Here is a 14,545-nt window from a genome sequence, read left to right on the forward strand (position 1 = left end):
ATTTTTGTTATTTAGCTAGGTTTCAACTGGCAGTCTTCATATTCTGAAACATTTGAAGTTATGCTGCTTGGGATTCTGACGAAGTAATTTTAATTTGTCCTTTTTTATTTTTTTCCCTTCTTTTTAAATCCACTTTTTCTTGCTCATAGTCTCAACATTGTGCTTGTATCCAGGCCTACCACAGCTAGATCATTCTTCTCTAATAGGTTTAAGTGCACTTGGTGGTAACTACACAGCAGGAGGAAGGGTAGCAGAGTTGTGTTTTCAAGGATATATAAGGGAAAATCTCAGTGTAGGCAGTTTCTAAAGATGCTCTGACTGATGGATTAATTTACGTAGTTCAGAATATGAGAGATAATTTGGAGATTGAGGTGGGGGGGTGGTTTTGTTTTGTTTTGTTTTTTTTTTTTTCTTTTTAACTTTTTATTGGTTTAGGTTGAACAGTTCATACCAACTACAGGTGGGATTTGTGTCACCTAACTCTGGTTATCTTAAGTGCCCATTTTCAGCTAATTGTCTAGACACTGTTTATTGTCAATGAAAAAATAGAGGTACTTCAAAAGTGTGATTCATTCAATCCTAAAATAAGACATCTAAGCTGAGATGAGTTGGAAGTAGTTATCTTTCTCCACCAAATAGCAGGAAGGCACTGACAACTGGTTAGACAAAAAGCAGCTAAAGATATGCGAGATGATCACCCTCTGAGCTATTGATAAATCTTTTATTCTCTCTGTTTCACTGATGTGGGAGATGAGTAACATTTTTAAGTATTTGCCAAATAGGACAACCATGTCTCCAGAAGGTTCAGGAGCACACAAGGCAGAAAGTGATGTACACAGTTCCACTGAACCTGTGCATAGACAGACTGTGCTTCATTTTGATTTTTCAGATGGTAGCTTAACGAACAAAAGCTGATGCATAAAGCACTGTATGTATTTCAGGTTGGGATCAGCCTAGAAATCATCATCCACCCACAGTGAAGACTCCACTTGGTTACTGCTCTGTACAAAAAATGTCACAGTGACACTCCAGAGCTATCCTGTCACCTTCTCGTTTCTTTTCTGAAAAGTAAATATTCTAGCTGAAAAACAAATTAAGCACAAAATGGGTGTATAATATATCTCAAAAAGAGTTTGAATAGAAACCATTTCAAGCTGGCAGAAATATTAGCATGTTTAATACCATATGAATGGTTTTCTCAGTGAAATTTAGAATAAATATCCTTTAGAACATTAGTGACATTTGAAACTTTTCTTATTAATGGAAACATTTTTACAGCAGAAATTCTGTGCAGTAGTTTTTATTCCCATGTATTTGTGAAATTAACAGAAGATGCCATTTAACATTAAACATAGCAAAAATGTTTGTATTTTGAGGCATACTTTAATAACAGAAACAAATCAATTAAAGGCAATTATTTAGATTTCATTTTCTTCTCCAGAACTAAGTTTCTGCTGAATGTTTTTCAGAATTGGACAACAATATTTTTCAGATGATAGTGAGCTCTTCACTGAGAAAATGATGGATAGAACTGCTGTTGTCATCTCTATGAAAGTTTGCTAAACAATTTAAAGGAACAAACATGTTTATTAAACCTGCACTGATACTGGGCTGAGGTATGAGAAAATAACACTGTCAAATTTCCTAAGATCCACCCATCTCTAAAATAGTTTCCTTGGATTTTGGTAGTAATGTAAGTACACCAGTGGGCAAATTTACCCTGTTTCTATGATATGTTTTGATGCTTGAACTGCTCATTGGTTTTTTTTCTCTTCCCTTTGTAACTCTGATTCAAGGAAAGGAATACCCAAGGACAGGTGTTTCTGCTAGCTTATTAACTGAGTTTTCTTTTATTCATATTTGAAATGACTTATGCCCATTCTACTTACATTTTTCTTGATACCATCTTAAAAGTAACAACTGTAAATTCTTAAAATCCCATGCTCAGAATGTGTGGAAGTCTCTGCTGATTCTGAGCACTTCTGCTTGCTTAATGCATGTTAAGGTGGAAAGAGACCAGTCAATTAACTGGTGTAATCAGATGCACAATGCAGCTATCTTGTCTCACAATGCGAAACAAGATGCTGTAGATATTTCAAACCTAGAAGATTTTTCTGTTTTACTTGCGTTAGGCCATAACTTCTGTCAGCATTCTGACTTTTGTTGGTCTTAATTAAGATAATTTCTTCCTCTTACCAAACTGTGACCATAAAAACATAGACATCATGGTTATCTTTTTCATCCTTTTAATAATAATAATAAAAAGCCCTGTTGCAATTACTTTTCCATTTATTATTGTGATATACATCTATTTTTTTAATTATTTTTTTTTTACAAACGAATTTGACAAGCAGATTTCTGGTGTTCTTAATGGAGTTGAAACAATAGCCTATGCATGTCATTGTACATGCATAGTGAAATGATGAACGTAAATCACATACCCACACACAGGCACACACAGAAAACAAGGCACTGTTAAGACCGTACAAGTAATAACTAAGAGGTTATTGATACATTAAAAATCGAGCTCCTAATGAAAACTGTATCAGTAGTAATTTTAACACCCTAAAGCTGTGCATTGTTTTGGGGTTCTCTGCTTGAAAGCCCAACTGTGTCTCTCTTTCCGTATGTATTGGATCCCACATTTGTAGGTGAATAAATTGCTCCAATGTTGTTGCCGGAACGAACTAAAAAGTCGGCCAAACGTTGTGTCACACATGTGGCAGTGTTGCATTTCCGTTTCTCCAGATGGTGACTACTAAGGTGAAAAAAAAAGAGCCAAGATTAAGTCAAATGATGAGCAATCAAGTGTGCCACTTCTAATAGGTATTTGATCAGTGCTAATGTGGGAGTTCTTTTAATATGTGCACAAATACATGAACATTACAGTCTTCCTACCACCTACTTTGTGCTGAAAAAACCCTTGTGCTGTATGCTATTATCACTTTTAATGATGGGGGTTATTTAAATGCAAAGACCTTAACAGTCATATGTCTTTTGTATTGATATTCTACATAGCAGTTTATGACATGTAGAAAACCTGTAATGATAGTGTAGTTAAGACAGTAAGTGAAAACAATGACTAAATGTTTAGCTTTAAGCTGAACTTCTAAATCTATTTAGAGCTCTTGCTGATATCATGAGGATTACTAACATAATGACAATCACTAACATTTATTTAGTTCTCTTGTTCCCACAGAATCATAACCTGCTCTAACTGAAGTGAATGGTAATCTTCCAGCCCACATCAAGTGGACTGAGTCCAAAGATTCTTTCTCGCAACTCTGCCACATATTGTGAGAGGTGGCAGGTGTTGCTGACTTCTGCCAACCTCAATACCACTTAATATTTAGCTCTGTATAAACAAAGATTTATTCACTACTGAAAAGCTGCCACGTCTTTGTTGAAACACCGACTTGAAAATGCTGTTGTGGTAGGAGATAATAATTTACTGGATGAGACTCTGAAGAGTGTCCACAGAAGAATCCATATCTAAAAACATTTTATGGTCTGAACCAGCAGACCATTTTCGGAATTCCTTTTAGAACATATGTAGCATGAGATTTACTTCTTCTTATTTTTTTATTTGTTTTTTTAATCACTATACAACTGTTAGCTTTAGAGAGCTTGGGTTTTCAAAGTTGTTTTAGACCACTATGTTTTCCCTTCAGATAGAAATGTTTGCTTGCTGAAATTGCTTACTGACTTACTGTTAATTTTCTCGGGTTTCTTCATGTTGATGTGGCATGAGGTAGACAAAGTTTGCAGCAAAAATTTACTGTGAGGAATGACAATTACCAATTACCAATGAGTTCATTTTCCTATTGAGTGGTTAAATCTGTTACCTGAAATGTCATCTATTCTTTAGGAGTTATGTTTACTGATCTAAGAATCCAAATGGAATAGCAACTGTGAGAGGAATGTTTGTATTATACTGGTGTTTGCTGGCAAACAGGAGCAATTTCTAAGTAATTAATATTTTAAATATGTAATTGTACTTAAAGGAAATGGTTGGATAAGGCTTGATATAGCTTCTTCTAGGTTTCCATGGGTATTTCTATTGATTTCAAAAACATTTAATTGAGGCTTTAACATATGAGGTTCAAACAGCAACTGATTCTCATGGAAATCCTCATTTGTTTGTGGAGGCAGAATTCCCTTTTTCATTCAAGGTACAAAATCAGGCCAAGTTTAAAACTCCAGTCCTGACAGGAAACTACTGGATTTCTAGCTGATGTCTAGCCTGACAGAGCCCCTTACACCTGTTAACTCTCTAATCCGTAGCCTTTAATTGAATATGTGCTTCAGTGAGACAGTTCACCCAGTAAGGTGTACCAGGGTCCCAGAAAAGCAAATGGGACATGCAACACTCATAAAGGTGATGCCTTGTGTTTGAGTATTAAAATTATTTTTTTTTGTAATACTGTAAAAATGTGAGAACTTAGTCTCAATTATCAAAAAATCTTGGAAGATAACCAAATTGTCATAAAATAATGGTATTTTCTTAATAGACTCGAAAGGAAAGCAACAGGTAACTATATAGACACTAGTATTTACTGAATCTACTCATAACGTAATTGTCCTTGAAAGATACTCACTCAAAAGGCTCATGAACATAGGATAGTTCAGTGCTGTTTATCTTTTAGTACAAATTGCAAATACTTTTTGAAATGCTATTTTATTCATTAATAAGTTACCTGAAATTTGATTTATGGATTTATAACCATGAAAGCATTTCAGACAAGTTAAATTCTATCAATCAGAGCCAATTTCTTCTTTTCCTTTTTCCCATGATTAAATTGATATTTAACTCTGTAATGAAATACTACTTAAATCCAGGAAACAGTTATACTATAATATAATTCCATTCTGGAAAGCAGTGGTGTTATTAAGAAGGGTGTATTTTCTTCCCTTCAGTTTGGAAATGTGACATTTAATAAAGAAGGCCTTTTTAAAATACACCTTTCTTCTCAAGGTAATGTAGTATTTGTAACCTTTTTAATTTATGAAAGCATTAGAATTGTAAAATGATTTAATGATCTGCAACTTTTGTCTCTGGATTTCACTTTCTACTCTGAGTGCTTTGATTATTATGCTTACAGAATGGCTCTATTTATAAGAAGGGTATTTTAAGCTTTTTTTTGAGAATAAACAACAGACACAGTGTCTCAAGTAACAGAACACTTCATAATTTAATCCTAGCCGATACAACTAGAAAAAACAAGGAAAATCAATACCTTTTTGCCTTTGCTGCTGGTTGTTCTGGCATTTCCTCACTAAATCCTGAGAGTGTATTCTGTGACATTACCGGCAATACCCAGCCTTGTCTCTTGGAAGTACCATCAGATAGATCATCAGCCACAGATAATAATCTTTAAACAACAATAAAATATCCTGTGAAATTGAATACCTCTATTTTTTCTCATATTATTTGAGATATGAAAGCAAAAGCAATTCATGCAATAATGTGAATAAGTTTTCCTCTAAAAGAAATAAACATGATTATTTATTACTCACTTCTCAATAGGTGTAGCTTCCAAACAGCTCAGAGTGACAGAAAGTGCAATGAAGAAAACTGACAGCTTCAGGTTGCACATCTTTGCTTCCAAACTTTCTGAAAAGAATAATGATTCAAACCTGAAAGCTAACCCAAATACTCTCAAGCATATTCTATAACTGATGCCCATTGTGTCCTAAATCAACAGCAGCTAGTCTTTTTCACAGGCTAAAGTAAGTTTAGTGGCACAACGCAGTTTCAGATAGATAGCTCTCAACAGTAAATGTTCATTTTCCATCTAGCAATTCCAATTCTTAACCTTATCTCTGGTTTGCATTTCTTGACAAGTCCCAGTCTCAAATTCTAGTCCCAGGTGCAATTTACCTTGAAGTTATCCTAGCCTTTTCCTGAAAAAATGCTGTTGATTAACAGTGAGAAACATTGTGCTTTCCTGAAAGCACATCTGTTGCACTGCATCTCAAGTAAGAAAAAAAAGGGAAATTGTTTACCTTGTAATGGTCAGGGAGCTAACTGAAGAAGCACGCCTGTGTTAGCAAGAAGGATGCATACAACAATTCCACGCTTGCATCTAGCTCTGGAGTATCCCTTTTCCCCCTTCCTTGCTGACAAGTAATACGGCTCTTATATACCCTTCACACCTTTCTCAGCTCTGACATCAGGCAGCACAGAGAGACTGTCATTAATTCCCATCCCTATAGACAGAAAGTACCCCAGAGAGGAGCAGAGGAAGATAGGTCATTACTACATTAGCACATCAGTAAATATTAACCTGGTATATGCAGGATGCCCTCGTGAAGATACCATAATAGCATATTGCACATCAGAACTGTAGCTTCAATTTTACGGTTCTGATAAGGTGCTGAGGTAATATTCCCTGTGGGTGTTTTCAAGGGCTAAATAAGGTAACAAAAGTTATAAAGAAAGACAGAATAAATGAAACACTAGATCACCAGTTATTGAAATATAAGAAAACAGCTGTCTTAGAAAAGATAGAGTAGTTAAAGTTGTGGAGGTTTGTTGTAGAAGGATATAGTAATCAAAACAGAAAAAATGTTTGAAGGGATGAAGGTATGAAGAGTAAGAAAAGGATGAAAATTATTTAAACTGACAGGGTGATCATTCAGGGTAACAAGGTAGAGTTCATATATGTTTTTCAGTAAATTAGAAATACAAATGAAAATTCTGTCATTATTAATGCAAAATCTTATGTTTTGCTAACACTGGCAGATTCTTTGTCATGCATGAAAACTGTGTCAATTAATATTCTTAAGAAGGCAAAGCCTAGGAGTAAAAAGCTAAAAAATATCAGAATAAAGACTGCCTGTGCAAATTTATTTCTGTAGTTTGTGCCGAGTATGGTTCAGGGAAAAATATGCAGCTTTTAATAGACTAAATCCAATGTTAATAAATTACCTGACTGCAGATTTCCAAGGACAGAGATTAGAACCATTTTTTTCCCAATTTTGGTGGGATTTTTTTTTTTTTTCCCCCTGATCATTAGTTGCCTTTAGGTGCCCAAATGAAAAACAGGTCTTTCAATTATTTATGGAGGTAAGATGCTGGCATAAAAGCTCAGGCAAAGTTTTCTGTGATAAGAAGTTATCATATGCATCTTCCACATTCTGAGAGAACATGAATTAATTCTTAACTGCTCCAATGCCAAGTACCATTGCCTTCACTGGAAGTCCCCTTCTTTGTTGACCTACTCTGTAACACCAGATTTTCCCTGAAATGGCCAAAGTTCCAGTGCTGGTTCTCTTCAGGCACCTGTGCTGAACTGAGTTGAATACAGAAGTCATAGCTGGCATGGTAGCCTCTTAACCTGCTACAACAGCCAGTCTGCAAATCATATTCTAGCAAGTGATGATTTTTTATTTTTTTCTTAAAAATTGCTGCTTCTGGATATTTTTCTTTCTGTTTTTAACATGATCATATATATATATATATTTTCCCCCAGGTTCCTGTCATCCTCCCATGGATGGACAGCTCCAGTGTAAGAGGATTAAGTGTTTTATCTTCACCATGTCAATATGTTCTGTGCAACATCTGAAACAAATTTATCTCTCCAAAGAGTCTTCAGTTGTTATTTTCACTGTAGCATTTGACTACAACAAAACGACATTTTGGTGTTGTTATTTTCACTGTAGAAATTTTATTCCTCTGAAATGAAGGCATGATTAAACCCATTGTACACAGGTAGAATTGTGCTAAAAAAAATTATGCGGATAATCTGGCTGGTGATTTACACCATTGCTTGAATATTGAACTTGAGAATGCCATGGTGCACTTCTTTGGCAATGGGAAGAGATCTGGGTCCCACTGATACTCAGTAGTGGTGTATATGCTCAGCTCTTGTGAAAAGGCAAGCTCAGGTTGTTTCGACTCCTGAAAAGCAATATGCAGTTTGCATCTAAGATCTTAAAAGATTGGACTGAATATTCAGAATCTGTTATGTTTTAAGGCATTGAAGTGAATTTAGCTTGTTGTGTCAAGCTTGAATCAAGCTATGAGTTGATGTAAGAAAAATGAAACAGGCTTTTCATAGAAATATTGGTCCCCAATCCTTATTTCAGCTGTCTTGCAGGTGGCCCTGGGGAGCCTCTAATGCTTCGAGGGAAGAACCAAAAGGCTGAGTCTTGAGTGTGTTGTAGAAATCAAACTAGGCTCATGATGTCCCAGGACCATTGCCTGCCTCCTGGGCAACATAGCATTTTGGCAGAATAAGCAAGAAGCCTATCCAGCAGTAAGTCAAATGTAATGTTAACAAAATTAAGGTATTATGGCTCCTGTTGCAAGTTCTCTTAAGCAGGAGTAGTGGTTTCCCACACAAACAAGACAGGAATATGAAATTGTGGAATCTCTTTGACAGCAGAACTATTCATAACTCAATTTTGAAGAACCTGGCACTAAGTACTGTGCAGTTAGTACCATTCAATGAAGTGGTTAGAAAGCTATTTTTATCACTGACAAACTTCTTTAACCTTGATCTTAAAAAAAACCCCATTATTACTATGCATAATAAATGTTATCAGTCTAAGAAAAAAAAGCAAGTATTCTCAGTAAAGAAACCCATGACTGATTCCATCCTGAGTAGTAACATGGCAATTTTATGTATTTATGCTTGTGTTTAAGTCTTTATGAAAAGATTTGTCTAAAGTATTATTTATTCATTTACAAATGTTTAGGGGACACCAGAGCTGAGATTTACAAAGAATCCAGAAGATATGTTATGCCAATGCCCTGGTTCCTTCTGGAAACTACCTACATAAATGTCTTGAGTTGCAAGATGGTGATGCAACTGTAATGTAATGCTCTGCACTGTAATGTGCTGGCAGCAGAGGTACAGGGAGCTAGCCTTGTCTCAAATGTCTGATGTTTTTATATAATGGGGAGTGGGATTTATCTGGCTAAATGTGAGATGAATTTTTGACTACACAAACAGCCTTGGGTGACTCGCTTAGATATAGACATTTACACTGCAGGTATCTAAATGCATGTGAAACGATTTCTGTCATGGTTGCTTTAACTATCTTATGTTCTCAGTTCCTAACATTTAAGGTTGGTTCCCCCTCTTTCTCATATTTACCTTTTTCTTACGCTGTTCCTGACTCCTGCTGGACAGCTGTTTCCCACTTGTAGTGGCTGCTTTTCAATTTCTAAGCTAAGTTCCACATTTGCTTAATGACATTAATAACACACATTAAGACTTTTGGTAATGGATGTCTCTTTCCCATTTGTGAGAGAGACGAAAAGCCATATTACCTGTTGCATGCACTTTACCAGATGCTGTACTGCTTTGTAAGGTAGATGTCTCCAGTAAATTACATTGTTGCTCAGTTACCAGGATCTAGAAGTGTGTGAATAACTCACATTTAGTTTGCATGTTGTATCAAAACAGAAAAGGAAAAGCTGTAGACATTAACATGAAATGGGCTTATTTCAATTTTTTGAACAAACCAGAAATTGTAACAGCAGCATTAATATTCATCAGTATAAATATTATCAGTAATGAAACAGAATGGTGCATGTGTCAGTGCTTGTAGCTGTTATATGAGTTAAGCACGATGTTTCATGTGATCTGACAAAATTATTTCATTTTTATAGCAATTTTATTAGCCTTTGATTCCTTTTAAATAAGTCTTAATCAAGCTTCAAAGTAAAAGTAAAGTATAAAAAAAAGGTTTCCTTGATAATGTCAGCACCTCTGAAAAAGTCTAAGTGCCTTGTGTTCAAATGGCTAAATCTGAAAGTAGAGAAGTAAATCAGGTGCCTAAACATAGTTTTCTGCTATCATTTTATATATCCTAGAATATCCAGGACTGACATTCGTGAACCCAGCTAGTAGGACACTGTGTTAGCAACTGCAAACTAACTGGAACGTCAGAGGGAGTCTAAAGTTATACTAGATGCCTATGAATAAAAACCTTGATTGTTCCCTAAATTTTTACAGTTTGATGCTAAAGTCTGAAAAATGTGTCTCTAATACTCTATTCCCCGTATTTCTTGCTTGTTACTATGTTGATGAATACTACAATGTTTGTACTTTTGGTGTTGTAATTTTCTCCTCTTAGCAGTTAAGCTACATGTATCTGCTTTGTTCAAATATTGTTTTATCAAATATGCTTTTACTAGCACAACTTTCTTTATTACTCCTATTTGGTTTGGCCTCTGTCAGGACTGATAAAAACTTGAGCTCTTCTTGTTGATCCCCAAACTGGTGTTAAACCTGTGGAAGAAATATGGAAGAAACAGCAGAAGAGGTAATAGGAGCAAAGTTAATTATTTCTCCTGCAGGGAAAAAACCAGGTGATATAGAAATGAAGGGTGACCATCCACGGAACTAACCAGCAAATGGAAATAAGTCGTTTGCATGGTGAAAAATGTCTGAAATCCAGTTTTTATGACATATTCTGCTACTTGGCCCACACCGTTGACAGAACAATCTTGTAGGCTCAAAGGGCTATTGCTAATGATTCCTCTGAGAATGAGCTCATCAGAGTTTGTGCTGAATCAATTCCTATACCTGGAAATCTCCCAAGCAAGAGGATTAAACCCCATGTTTAGATCAGAAAAGTCAGAATTGACATCATAGTGATTGATGAATTACAGTTTCGAATGCCATTCCTACTTACAGTTTATAGAGTTTTAATTGCATGGCTTCTACTGGCTTGCCTCCAACAGTTTACCTTTGAATACAACAGAATGTTTAAAATCTTAATTTTCTTCTCCTTTGTCTCTTCTGCAACTTGCTTCCAGAAATATAAGCAAAAGCAGAACTCTCCTTCAGTTATCAATGTCACTTGCAAGGGCTCTAGACAGTGCTAACAGTAAATGAGTAATACGAAATAGTACTACCATTCTTCTGAAAGTTCATCCTTGCTGATAACTTAAGCCATCCATTGCTTCCTGCTATGACAATTCTAAAGTCATTGTCTGTAAGAATTAATCCATAAAAAGGTATTCAGCTTTCAAATATATTGCTGTTATGTACACATACCACTATTACAATAGTATATGGAGTCCTATAACATGTGGAGAGTCGTGAATGACTATATTGCTACTGAACGTGCAGAATGAGGTCTCCCTGAAAGCTCCTGTAAGGGGAAAAAAGAGATTAAGGAGTTAGGTATGTGTAGAAGAGCTGTTTCTGATTTACTTAGTGTAACTGTGGGAACTCTCCACCACCTCTTTGCCACCCCAGCATCTTATAAAGAGCATAGACATCTGCAGAAGATACAGGGGGACCAGACACCATCCTCCATGTTCCCCAGGCTTATTCCAGTGGAGGTGAATTGCTAGTAAGTGCAAAGCATGCTGAACTGTTCACTAGTAAGAGAAACTGCTGGTTTTCAAAATAAATCTACACAGAATCATGTCAGCACTTGCTACCTTTACCAGTGCATAAGTTTTAACTAAGTTTTCTTTTAAGCTAGCTCACTTTCAACAATCAGACTTTTTTTTCTTCTTTTTTCTTTTTTCTCTCTTTTTTTTTTTTTTTTTTTTTTTCTCTTTCCCCTCTGCAAACTGCAGCAAGAGAATGACAATCTGGCTTTGTCTTGAAACACTCTGAGTCTTTTAGATGATGCTGTCTTGACAGCTCTGCTATTAATAGTGGCATTTTCTCTGCAGTTTAAAAAGGAGAATTGTGCTGAACTGAGATTCAGTCATGTTAGTAATAATTTTTCACTAAGGGCAAATGCCGTGTACTAGCTTGTGTAGGAGGGTTCACATTGACAATAACATGAAACATAAATTAACTTATTTATGGTATGTCGGCCCATGTGGCTGCAAAATAAGATAGCTCTTCAAAGAGAAATGCAGTAGGGCTGCATTTACTATATGCTCGGATAATTATATGTGTGAATGCAAGATCTGACCTTTTCATTCTACTTGGAAATGAAAAAAGATTTTGATAAGCACAGGGGACGTGAATCAGTACATGAAGTTGTCTCTCTACTGTAAGAAGTCATTAAAAATTTATCAGGAGTTCAGCATATGTATCTGGAAAAATTTAGGGATTTTTACTGTTATGGTCTTTTACACCAAATACTGCTGTTTCCATCTGCTTAGCAAAGACTCCACTTTTGGCTGAGGTTATCCCTGATAACAGAAAAAATTAATGATATGGAAAAGTCAGTATTTAAAAGTATTTGTGAGAGTTCACATTTAGGAGCTGTAAGTGACATGGCTGATTCATAAGGTGATGTTTTTTGTAACAAACTGTTATTGAACCAAATACCCAGTGGAAAATTGAAGGCACTGTATTATTGCAAGGCAAAACCCACCTGAGGCTCTGGAAACTTTCAGTCGTTAACATATTGAAATAATTTCATACTAGCACACTGTGCTAATGAATGCTACAGTTTCAATGCAACAAAGCTGAAAAGTAATGTTATCATAGTGTTTGATTCAGAAAAAAAGCCCGTCCTTGTGCAGAGCAGCACAAGGAGCACATATTTCAGGTCAGGTGTCTTTAAAATCTGTGGGTGTTGAGTATACTCTTTATTTAGAATGGGTATCTCACGTTCTGCTTTTGGATTCAGAGTTTTCTCTATGGTATAAACTGTTGTCCAGATTGGTGGTCTTTTTTGTGGGTTTGTTTTTTTTTCCCTTGATTTACAGGATTCCTACACACTTCCATATGGAGGAGTAGACCTTTGGCTAGCAACTACAGTTCTAGTGACTGTAGGCTTGATTTTATGACTCTTTACAGAGACCCTGTACACCTTTCTGATGCATTCCTACAGGATGTAAAGGGCTAGTTTTGTTTTAGAGAACTATCTCACTGCTACAGTGGTCATACTTATTGATCTTGTGTTAAAAACTCAAGAATTTTGAGAATGTCATATATGGTATCACATCAACATAACATTTCATATAATTTCATGTCAATGAAGGGTTAACACATTCTTAAATTATTTTATAAGCAGTTGATATTAACAACTTCTCTGTAATCTTCTCTGTGGTGTTACAGATCATTACAACCCCTCTGGGTCATATATCATTCTGTTGCCTTTTATAATACCTATAACAATCTGCAGCAGTTGAATAAACAACTGTTAAAAGAATCATAAAAATTGTCACCATAAGGGTATGGTATTTTTTAATAGAAAGTCTTAAAGGTACAATGTTATTTGAAGTCAGTTCTTTAATGTCCATTGTCAAAAGAGGATGTACATTTCATGCAACTTACACCTTTCTAAGCAAGAATACCTGTTTTGGGGGATCCTATGTTTTAAAAATGAGGTGTTTGTAGCTAAAAAGCCATGGTCACAGGTAGATGCATAGATTCCAAACAGTTCACCCATGTTCCTGGATTTTCCATTCAGGTATTTCACACCTTTTGGGATTGAGCTGCCTTAGAAGAGGCTCCTATGTAAAGTGCAGCTTGAAAGGCTAGGACTATCACCTTTAAGCATTTTCTAGTAAGCAGTATCTAGAGGGGTGATATCTCTGCACACAAAGCGTATTATCACACACCAAAAAACTTGGGGACTTGACGGATAGCGAAAGTGAAATGCTATCAGGTTACATAAACCACTGATTGATGAATCATAGTTAATGTCATTCTTTTAGAGGAAAAGACTCCAGAGAGTCTTTGAAGCCTTCGAACTGCCAGTCAACCTACAGTACATTTGTTCCTTTAACTTTTCTTAAAGTATGTTCATGAGACAATATGCCTTATTAGTGGAAAGCTGATGAACTGAGCACACAACAAATCCCTTTGTACTTAAAAAAGGAGGTACTGCCCAAAAATATATCATCAGGTTTTCAGATTTTTTTTTTTTTTTTATTACATAGGTAATTTATTCAGAAAAGCTGCTTTGACAAAGGGAACATTTATGTTTTCTAACATTTAAAAATAGAAGTTTGTGTAGCAGAATGTCTTCCAGCCTTGTGGCAAATTTCACAAAGAACGAAGAATTTCATGTCTTCATGACTGGACTTGTGCAAGGCATTTGACAGTGTCCCGCATGACATCCTTGTCTCTAAATTGGAGAGACATTAATTTGATGGATGGACCACTCAGTGGATAAAGAACTGGCTGGATGGCTGCACGCAGAGTGGTGGTAAATGGCTCAATGTCCACATAGAGACCAGTAGCGAGTGGTGTCCCTCAGGGATGGGTGTTGGGACCTGTGTTGTTCAACATCTTTGTCAGTGACACAGACAATGGAATTGAGTGTGCCCTCAGCAAGTTTGCCAACGACACCAAGCTGTGTGGCTCGGTTGATACGCTGGAGGGAAGGGATGCCATCCAGAGGGACCTTGACACGCTTGTGAGGTGGGCTGATGCCAACCTCATGAAGTTTAACCAAGCCAAGTGCAAGGTCCTACACCTGGTTTGGGGCAACCCCAGGCACAGCTACAGGCTGGGCGAAGAGGTTCAGAGCAGTCCTGTGGAGAAGGACTTTGGGGTGTTGGTTGATGAGAAACTCGACATGAGCTGGCTTCATTGTGTGCTTGCAGCCCAGAAACCAACCGTATCCTGGGCTGTATCAAAAGAAGCGCGACCAGCAGGCCAAA

General features: G+C 36.3%; 1 protein-coding gene across 1 annotated transcript; it reads right to left on the reverse strand.

Moving 5' to 3' along the window:
* Positions 1–2,320: 2,320 nt before the first annotated feature.
* On the reverse strand, positions 2,321–6,318 carry IAPP (islet amyloid polypeptide). The gene is made up of 4 exons (XM_010020069.1): positions 6,007–6,318; positions 5,518–5,614; positions 5,238–5,372; positions 2,321–2,758 (listed from the first exon to the last, which is right to left on the reverse strand). The coding sequence occupies exons 2-4, from the start codon at positions 5,595–5,597 to the stop codon at positions 2,566–2,568; spliced, it is 408 nt and encodes a 135-aa protein (XP_010018371.1). The 5' UTR covers positions 5,598–5,614; positions 6,007–6,318; the 3' UTR covers positions 2,321–2,565.
* Positions 6,319–14,545: the final 8,227 nt, after the last annotated feature.

This window comes from Nestor notabilis, unplaced genomic scaffold (assembly GCF_000696875.1).
Source record: "Nestor notabilis isolate BGI_N333 unplaced genomic scaffold, ASM69687v1 scaffold10370, whole genome shotgun sequence".
Taxonomy (NCBI): Eukaryota; Metazoa; Chordata; class Aves; order Psittaciformes; family Psittacidae; genus Nestor; species Nestor notabilis.